General features: G+C 41.5%; 1 protein-coding gene across 4 annotated transcripts in view; it reads right to left on the reverse strand.

Annotated features, from left to right (window-relative positions):
• Positions 1-2,223: 2,223 nt before the first annotated feature.
• The window catches only part of SNRNP70 (small nuclear ribonucleoprotein U1 subunit 70), a 23,683-nt gene continuing 15,393 nt past the window's right edge, over positions 2,224-10,513 (reverse strand). For 2 of the 4 annotated variants that reach the window (XM_018564360.1, XM_018564361.1), the window contains exons 8-10: positions 5,774-5,875; positions 4,353-4,440; positions 2,224-3,288 (exon numbers count right to left, since the gene is read on the reverse strand). In XM_018564360.1, the coding sequence (XP_018419862.1) occupies positions 2,532-3,288; positions 4,353-4,440; positions 5,774-5,875 (947 nt within the window). In that variant the 3' untranslated portion in view covers positions 2,224-2,531. The remainder of the gene's footprint in view (positions 3,289-4,352; positions 4,441-5,773; positions 5,876-10,513) is intronic. The other 2 variants (XM_018564363.1, XM_018564362.1) reach the window with 2 other exon arrangements.

Raw genomic sequence — 10,513 nt, forward strand, 5'->3', positions numbered from 1 at the left:
CTTTCAGAAAATATATAGTTTGGGGGTCTGAAGCGGTTTTCTAGCCAAAAATTGATGTGTGCGCAAACACAAGAAATTGCTCCAGGCAGCAAGTGGTTAAACGGGAGATTTATAGTGAAGGAAAAAACAGTGCACCTCTCTGAACAGTGTCTGGGAGGCCGTGGTTGCTGCTGCACAAAAAGTTGGTCAACAGATCAAGAAACTGACTCCATGGATGGAAGGCTGATAAATGTTATTGAAAAGGGGGGCTTTATTGGTCACTGATTTGTTTTTTTTAACTGTCAGAAATATGTTTATTTGTAAATTGAGTTATTATTCTCACTTTACCAGATGAAAAACAAACAAGTGAGATGGGAAAATGTTTGTTTTCCATTTAGTTGCATAAAAATCCTGCACACTAATAGTTGGCCAATAATTGTGCACACAGATATTCTAAGAAAAGCCAAAAACTTTTACTTTCTTAAATATTAAGGTGTGAAGTTTAACATTTTGGATTGACCGAGCACTGTAGTTGTTCAATAGTGAAATGAATCCTCAAAAATACAACTTGCCTACTAATTGTGCACAGTGTGTACAAGGTCTCATAGCTGACAATGCATACTGTATCAGAGCAAAAGCCATGAGGTCAGAGGAAAGGCCTGCGGAGCCGAGACAGGATTATAGCAAGGCGCGGATCTGGGGAAGACTAGAAAAAAATGCTCTGCTGCCCTGAAGGTTCACAAGAACACAGTGGCATCCATAGTTCTCAAGTGGAAGTTTGGCACAACCAGGACTCTTCCAAGAACACGATGGTCACTGACTGAGCTCCAGAGATCCTGTGTGGAGATGGGACAAAGCTCCAGAAGGACAACCATACCTGTAGCACTCCACCGATCTGGGCTTTATGGCAGAGTGGCGAGTTGGAAGCATCTCCTCAGTGCAAAACACATAGCGGCTCCCTTGGAGTTTACAAAAAAAAAAGAAGGACTCAGACTGAGGGGAAAGATTCCCTTGTCTGATGAAACCAATATTGAACTGTTTGGCCTCAATTCTAAAACGTTATGTCTGGAGGAAACCAGGCACCGCTCATCACCTGCCCATTTCCCTCCCAACAGTGAAACATGGTGGGGCCAGCAACATGCTGTGGGGTGTTTTCCAGCAGCAGGGACTGGAAGACTGGTCAGCATTGACTGAAATCTGAATGGAGCAAAGTAAAGAGCTATCCTCAATAAAAACCCTTTCCACATCGCTCAGGACCTCAGACTGGGCTGAAGGTTTACCTTCCAACATGACAACGAACCTAAGCACACAGCCAAGACAACACAGGAGTGGCTTAGAGACAACTGTGTGAATGTTCTGGAGTGGCCTACAGTTGAACCTTATTAAACATTTCTGGAGAGACATGAAAATGGCTGTCCGACAGTCCCCATCAACCCTGACCGAGCTTGAGAGGATTTGCAAAGAAAGAAAAAAAAAAAATGGCAGAAAATCCCCCAAACCAGGTGTGCAAAGCTCGTCACGTCATACCAATAAAGACTCGAGGCTGTAGTTGCTGCCAAAGGGGCTTCAACAAAGTATTGAGTAAAGGGTCTGAATACTTAAGTACATGTGATATTTCAGGGTTTTTTTTCCTTTGTAAAAAAAAAAAAAAAAACATCAGACATTTCTAAAATTCTGTTCTCACTTTGCCATTATGGGGTACTGAGTGTAGATTGAGGGAAAAAATAAATAAAATTTAAGACTATCAGGCTTCAACATAACAAAACTGAAAAAAGTGAAGGGGGTCTGAATACTTTCTGAATGCTCTGTATGTGTATCTCTATTTTTTTTGGTACAAAAATCCCAGTACAGGTTCATTTATGAGTGGATGTTGGCGATTTCTACAGGATATAACTGGTGATATTTTTCCCTCTGAGCTGCCTCTTCTCCCTCTAACAAATCTCTCTCCTCTTGCTGAATCCTCTATTACAAGGGTAGGTAATCTTGGCACTCAATCAGGTGTACAACAGATCCCATCATACCTCTGCCTGGGAGTCATGTCTGTTTTTGTCTTGCAATGCCTCATGAGACATGTAGTTCCACAACACCTAGAATGTCAAATCATATGTAATATAAAACATCAGTGGATGGCGCTCGCATGTGGCAAGTGGATTCAGTCAATCAACCTCAAACCAAACTAACAGAACCATTGGATGAACTTCCCTTGTAAAAGTGCTTTGCCCATTAGAAACACAAAAACAGATGTAACATTAAAATGGTTTTATTTGAGAGGCCATAAAAAAAAAGGAAATAAAATAACGTAAGCAATTTTACACAAGTTGGGTGATGACCATCACAAATTGTAAAACATACCCACCTAGAAGGGGAAAAATGCAAATGTTCCAATTAAATGTTGTAGTTTAACTGCTTCGAAACTTCATAGTTATCCACAGATGGAAAATCCCAGGTCATATGCACAAGTGAAACATTTATGTGGATGTGGCTGAGATACACGCACAGAAGCGTGACTACAGAAGAGGAGTCCAAATGAAGACTTAGTAAACTCAGGTAGGTCACTCCATAGGAGGCTCCACGACATAGCCGTTCTCTGTGGATAAATATCCGTCTCCAGACTGCATGGATTCCTGGTCTAAGTACATATCTTGGCTTGTCTCTTCTGCTGGAGGTTCTGGAATCAAACCATTATCAGGAACTCTCTCCTCTCGCTTCTCACTGCGGTCACCCCGGTCTCTATCCCGCTTGTGATCTCGATCTCTATCTCTGTCTCGCCTCCTATCTCTGTCTCTATCCCGATCCTTATCCCGATCCCTATCTCTATGGCTACGCCTCCTGTCTCGATCCCTGTCTCTTTCTTTTTCTCTGTCCTTATCCCTGTCCCGGTCTCTATCACGATCCCTACCCTTTTCTTCCGGTTCTGGCTTGGCCTCTAATCCATCCAAAACACCATCACCAACTTGTACTTCTTCAAGATTAACCTCCGCATTTTCTCCAGCTTCCCCCTCTGTTCGCTCTTCTTTCTTTTCCCGGTCACGGTCCCTATCACGTTTGCGGTCTCTACTGCGACTCCTGCGCTTGCGGTCTCTGTCTTTGTCCTTATCCTTGTCCTTATCCTTATCTTTGTCCTTATCTTTGTCCTTGTCCTTATCCTTGTCTCTACTCTTTTCTCTGCTACGCTTCCTATCATCCTTCTCACGGCTTGGGGAGGATCGCCTTCTACGCTCTCTGGAGCGGCTCCGTCTCCTCTCTCGCTCCTTGTCTCTGTCACGGCTGCGATCTCGGCGGTCTCTCTCCCTCTCTCGATCACGGTCCCTAAAAAAAAAAAAAAAAAAGTAGATGCATTTCAGATCACATTTTAAGAAAAAAAAAAATGCAAAAAGAAAAAATGTATAACATATACCATCTACAATATTAGTCAATGTTCTAAATCATCCCTAAGAGGATTAAAGATCTATTTTTTTACAACTCGAGTACCAAAACCATGCAAGCTATCCATTATAATTTTTTTCCTTCTTCTCCCGCCTCAAGGGTTATATTTAAGATTATTCAATTTACCCACCCACATTAAAAGCAGCTGATGAATACCTGAGCAGCGACTGCTTTTGATTGGATGCAATCAATGTTCAGCCGACAATTTTCCACCTGCCTCCTTCTATATAGGTAGATTGAAAAGTCAATTTGTCAAGCTGGGTGGTGCTGGCAGTCACACACAGCTCAAATTTTGGCCAATTCCCAGGAATGAGCCAAAATTTAAGCAGTGTATGGCCACCTTTAATCCCTAAAATATAGCCACCACATTATCCTTGCAGCAATCCACTGAAACCAAGCTATTCAAGCCTTTCAAATTTACAAACAATGGTTTTGAAATAACAGAGCTTAATACTTTGAGGACATCAGGTCAAGATCTTCTTTTCACCATTGCCTTTTTTTCTATATAAATTTTTAACAGTTGTGGTTCAGATGAGGCTATTTTAACACCATCGCTATTTTGAACATTGTGAGCTGCACCATTTTCCTTTGTGTGAGGAAAAAAAAAAAAGCTGCATTTAATAGATTTGTTTTCTCTTTGTCCCCAGTGACCAACTTCATATTTTGTCTGCTCAAGTTTTGATAAACTCCCTTATGTATGTTAACGAATGGGGAGCTCAGCCTACACTAAAAGTCTATTAGGACCGTTTCCAGTTACTGAATTTGAGAGAGCAGATTGCAAAGGACTGCTAAATGGAGATATCCAAGAGGTAGCACATTTCACATTTTTTTTTTTTAGATGCTGTGTGAATAGGAACACAAACAGGAGGGTTTTCTTAATTTTCACTGCAAAAGTGGAAACAAATTTAACATTATAATTGCAATACAAAAAAGGTACTAACACTTACCTCTCATCATATCTGGATGTGTCATCTCTACCGGAATGCCTTATGTTGACATCAGCCCCACCGCGTCTAGTGCCTCCTAGACCACCACCTAAAATAGTTAAAGTGCAGTAGATGTGAAGAACTATGTGGGGAAAAAAGGTAAGGAATGCACATACAAAAAGTACAGAAAAACTACTGTTCTTTACCACATTCCCCCTGTCCTTGCTTGCTTCACATGTGCACCCATGTTAACCCACTTTCCCTTTTTCTTATGGTCAGTTGCCCAACCCACTAAGTAAATGAAATGGGTACGATAATAAAGCAAGGTGTGCAGTTCTTATGTGTGTGCATGCCAGAGAAGTGCCTAGTTAGGTCACGTATGTATTTTTCAACTTTCAGTTTTGGATAGAGTAGTAAATGATAACCATCACCTCCACTTGCTTTTTGCTGTCTGTGTCCTATTGTAAAGATTTACTTTCACTTCCCGTCTTCATCGGACGATCTCATTCCTTCCTGTTCAAGTGACTAACATTTTGGATTTCCTCAATACTTTGCCACAAGACTAAGAAAGGATGAATCTGCCCAGCACATGTAGAGACTCCAACATTTCATACGCTATGAATCAAAAGGTTCAAGAACAGCATTTCTGGACCTTTTTCAGTCACTAAACCCCTATCCTAGCTAGACAGGGGTCTGGAAGGAACGCATTTTAAGAGGGAACCTCATGTGTAAAAAGACATGGAACTTTCCTTGTGATATCAGGTTCCCCCGCCCCACTTTCACATCAGGAGGCCTCTTCACATCAAAGTTCCCCTTAAGCGAAAATTTGAAGGCACCCCTGACAAAGTCAAAAGGATATTCTAGAACATGACCATTTTTCAAGTTTTCATTTTAATTTAAGCAGTTCAGGCCCAGTAAAAAGGTTGTGTTTACCTACAACTGAAAAATAATGTAATCTTTGAGTTATAACCCTTTACACAGTAGGTCTAGGGGAATTCTGCAACAGTGTTGGTAAGTTACCAAATAACAGGGTTTTTGACTTACCGTAAAACATTTTACCTGGGGTTCATTAACCCCTTCGTGACCGACGACGTACAGTGTACGTCGCCAGCATCGGAAAAAAGGGAGTAATTAATTCTAAAAGACAGCTGGGTTATGCTGCCCCTTTGAGGAGAATTGAGCACTAGCAATAAAAGTTTTGTTGGACACTATAATCCTTCCCATTAGGCATCAATTTTGTGGAAAAGCAAGGAGGAGTGGTCATAAAACAGAGGGATCGAACTTGTGACTGCTTAATAAACGTCACAAATCCTTAATCATTAAGTGACACAAATAAGTTATTTCTAAGACAACTGGGCAGGCCAAAAGCATGCCAACCGAGTGGTAGGCAATTCAGCAACAAAACCAACATGTCTACAAAGAAAAAAAAACACCTTTCTTACCAAGTCTACGAGGGCGCCAGCCTTTGACTGTACGTCCTCTCTCAACATCGACCAGCACACGCCGTCCATCAATTTTCTTTCCATCTGCATGCTTGTATGCCGCTGTAAATACATCATTTCCAGAAGGGCAAAACACAAACAGTTAGCCAAAGCTTACAACATTCCCCCCTCCCATAAGCTTAACCCATCACAAAACAAAATGGCATTTTGAATAATGCAGATCAAAAGCAGCTGCTTCTCCATGTTATCACAGGAGTTTTCTGAAGCTAGCAATAGTACCCAACAGAACATTGTGTAAATGCACAGCAAATGCTCTTTACACAGAGAAACTACAGTTTTGACACTTCTAAAACTCTGCAGGTAAGCAGAGTGAAATGCAAGAGAAATGTTAAACTATAGCTAGTTCAGGAATTTATAAAACAGGAAGAGCATTACTGTTCTATAGATTTTTTTTTTAAACATTGGACCTCAATACTATGCACACACTTTCCAAATGTAACCCCCTGCAACTCAGCTGAAAATGAGAAAAACAGGTTAAGTAAAACTTTGCTTATCCTGTTCAAGGGCTACATATCTAGACTGTGTCCACCGTTATGAGCCAAAAGGCCCCAAGACTTAAGTGTAAATGTATGCAAGACTGAGGTACATATAAAAGATTCACAGGTCCTCTTAACAAAAGGTAGTATAAAGCTATAGTAAAATACAGCAAAGCAGCACTAGACAATCACTAAAATAATAAGAAAAGTTACCTGGTGAAGCTACTTACAAAATTTCTCAAATTACCGCCTCAAATTCAACGGAATTTCATGACGATATCTTGGAAAAAGGAGGTCTGAATCTTGGAAGTTTTTGTAAAGTGCAGATGCATTTCTTACAGCCGAGAAACGCTTACCTGTCTCAGCTGCTGTGGGTCATTCCACTAAAAGCATTTCTTAGTTTTGCATTTGGTCAGCCGCTGAACACTGCAGAGCCCCACAGGCTGCCTGCTGATAATGGCCAAGCCAAGCAGGCTTCACTGGGTATTTAGGACCTTGCTTCTGCATTTAACTGGCTTTACCTTCCACTTTAGCATAGTCCATAAAAGGTATTTCCTTTGAAATAATTAGCCTTAATAATTTAAACAGTTTACTTACTATATTTGACTACATTTCATTAAGGTTTGCCTAGTTACTGCTTACCAAACGGACACCGAGGATACTGCAAAGGGATTTGCACTTGTATATTGGCCAGGCACTTCAAATACAAGTTTTTTCAACCCCTAACATGCCACCTACCTCAGCTGGCTGCTGAAGGCAAATACTGTTTGGCCAAATTCTTACCAAATTTGGTCACGGCCCTGAATGGCTTAACGCAAGATTTTTTTGCAAATGCTATGTCCAATCTACAAATTAAAAAAAAAAAATCCAGAGAGATGGATTTCTTTTTATTCCAACCTGACCAACACGGTGCACAGAAATGATTTAATAAACGGGGTCAAATTAAAACTGGCTTAATCTGCCATGGCCATTTTAATATTCTGATTAATACCCCTGGGAGGTATCGACCTTATATAGAATACCAAGGCTTTATCCTGAATAGGATTAGCTGGGGCAGTTACATTGTGGATAATTTGCTGTTAAAGCAAACCCGTACTGGATGGAATATGTGGGCTTTGCATAAATTGCATTGTCATGCTGACTGTTCCCCTTTGGCTTTAATATTTCTTGACATAGACCTGAAACAAGTGTGCAGAATTCTAACTGGCTGCACACTTGTTTGGGGTCAAAAACAAGGATAGAAACCAGATAAACATGAACAGCCAGGCAACTAGCCTGTTCAGGTGGTGCTCAGCAATATCAGCCTGTGTTATTCTGTTATATTGGTTTCCTTAAAAATTCCTCAATTGCTCTCTAAAAATCATAAGGCAAAAATAGTGTGAATTGATATAAAAAACCGATGCAGCTTCCCCGAGTTTAGAATCGAAGCTTGCTTTTTCTGGGAAGCTAGACAGAGCCATACCCTTTAGGCAAGAGATCCATTAAAAGACAAGTAGTCTTATTCCACACATTAAAAGAAATCTAGGACTAAAACAGGGAATATCATAAAATACTGATGGCGACACAGATTCATACTCCAAGTAGGGCAAGAGGTGCAAACACAGTGAGGGATTAAAGGCATTCTATTCTGCCCCACCATGACAGGTGGATTTAAGATGATGGGTTTTGACCACCAGAAAACAATTTTAGGGGGACAAACGGCCAGCATTAGAAGAACAAAAAAACTAAAAACGTATAAAAGCAATTGGGCCGACAAAAAAAAAAGGTATTAGCAGCCTGTCTGATAATTGATTTAATTGAAAGTGATCGCTAGAACACAAAATTTCCAAAATAGAAAGAAATTATTGCCTAGAGCTCCCTTTAGGTCTCGTTCACACCTAGGCGTATTGCATATGCGCGTCTGTCGAGCGTTTTTTTTACCGCGGTAAAAAAGTTTCGCGACCGTCGCGGGTTTCCGAAGGCTACTTGGCTGTAGCCCAATGGAAACGCGCAACAAAAAACGGCCCAAAGTAGTACCTGTACCTTTTCAGGCGTGGGCAGTTTTGTAGTGCGTTAGGGACAGGCGGAAATACGCCAAGGTGGGAACGAGACCATTGAATACAATGGATTTATATTTTTGAGCGTTTTGTAGAGCGTTCGTCGAGCGTAGAACGCGCTACAAAACGTTCAGGTGTAAACGAGGGCTTAGGGCAGGGAAAAAAGGAACAAATGTTTCACACGATCTAGGTCTCAGCAGTACCTGTCGACCAAATCTGGAACAAAATTTGTGGGTGTCATTGGTGTGCAGCTTATCTGATGAAAGGAAGAGGTTTCTATTGTTTGAGGTATCTACCTGTGGGCCCACCCCAAGTGGTTTTGTCATAGAAAACCCATTTCAATACCATTGCCTTTAACCATTTTCACAAACCTACTTCCCACACCTACCCCACTCCATCCAAGCAGTCTTCAGCTTCTTCTTTTAAATAAGTGAAGATTTACCATGGCTGGCTGGCGATTCGTTAACTGCCTTATTTGATTGAAGCATCATGCGCCAGAGAGAAGGCGAAAGGATGACTCCAGTTGCTGTGGCTTACCTGGGCCTTAACAGCTCACCTTGTACAGCCTTACCAGCTGTATTTTCTAAGGCTAATAAGCAATTAACTATATACACTAACTGTCCTATATACACTAACTGTCCTATATACACTAACTGTCCTATATACACTAACTGTCCTATATACACTAACTGTCCTATATACACTAACTGTTCACTGAAGTTTTTATGTAATATACAGAGGGGGGAATGTATCAAAACTGGAGCAGACAAAATCTGGAGCAGAAGTGCACAGCAACTAATTAGCTTCTCCGTTTCATTTTCAAATCTCAACTTAAACTGGAGAGAAGCTGATTGGTTGCCATGGGCAACTGCTCCAGATTTTGATAAATTCCCCTCAAAGTCCCTTATTATAGGCCTACTTACTCCAGATGTATCACTATCTGCATAGTGACTTTATCCACCAATAAAAAAAACACAAACAACAACCACCCAAACCATCTACTGCACTATGCAACAGGATATTTAAACTACTTCTACTCTTTCTCAAATGGGGAAATGCTCAAATCTGTAATTTTGACCTACGACGCAGATTGCCTTGTAGCCAGAGTCAAAACTGTGTTCACAAAACCAAAGTCAACGAAATAAATTTGTTGGCCCTTTCACACCAGCAAACCGAAGCTGGTGTGCGCTGATATTTACAATGCTGATGAGCCAATCCTGGTGCATTGCACCGTTTACTACTTTTTTTGTTCGTACTTAATTGGCAAAAGTACTGCCCTGGAACAGCTGAGAAAGCATTTGAATTCTTCACTTTTTGCCGGTCACATTCCACCGTCAAAAAAGTGGGCGTGATTATGTTTAAATGTGTGACCACGTCACCGGTCACACATTCCAGCCCAGTCAAAATCTTTGATATAACAGCTCTGTTTTTCTCCCACACCAATAGAGGTTTTGATTTCTCTCCTGGCTTACCAAGAAGGGAGTGTGAGGTGAGCTGCTTGTAATCACAGAGGAGATTCAGCATGTGAGCAGTCACCAGACTCATAATTTCTTCTGAGTCACAGGTCACTTGCTGAATCTGGCCAGACAGTAAAACAGTCACAGCTTGTATGATGAGGGAGAGGGAGGGAAGAAGAAGGAAGGGAAGAAGGAGAGGGAGGGAGGGAAGAAGAAGAGGGAGGGAGGGAAGAAGAAGGAAGGAGGGAAGAAGGAGGGAGGGAGGGAAGAAGGAAGGGAGGGAAGGAAGAAGGAGAGGGAGGGTAGAGGAAGGAGAGGGAGGAGCCGAATGTGAGAAGGAGGGAAGAAGAAGGGAGGGAAGAAGAAGGGAGGGAAGAAGGAGAGGGAGGGAAGGAAGAAGGAGAGGGAGGGTAGAGGAAGGAGAGGGAGGAGCCGAATGTGTGCAGAGAGTTTCTCTCTGCCTCATGGGAATTGTAGGCAAAGATGTGCACATGACCAGAATCAACGTGCACAGCTCTTACTAGGTGACAGGAAGTGTGAGGGCAGAGGAGTCACATGAGCAAAAACTGGTGCCTTTCTAAAAAGGATTAAATGTGGCTTTGGAGAATGTTCGTGTAGATGTGTATAAGGAGAAAAAAGCGGAGGGTTTTGTGTCGCTTTAAGTTCTATTAGTTGTACTGCATTGCACCCATGCTTTCTTCTCTATTCATT

The sequence above is a fragment of the Nanorana parkeri genome, unplaced genomic scaffold, assembly GCF_000935625.1.
Source record: "Nanorana parkeri isolate BGI_ZX_2015 unplaced genomic scaffold, ASM93562v1 scaffold747, whole genome shotgun sequence".
NCBI classification, from domain to species: domain Eukaryota; kingdom Metazoa; phylum Chordata; class Amphibia; order Anura; family Dicroglossidae; genus Nanorana; species Nanorana parkeri.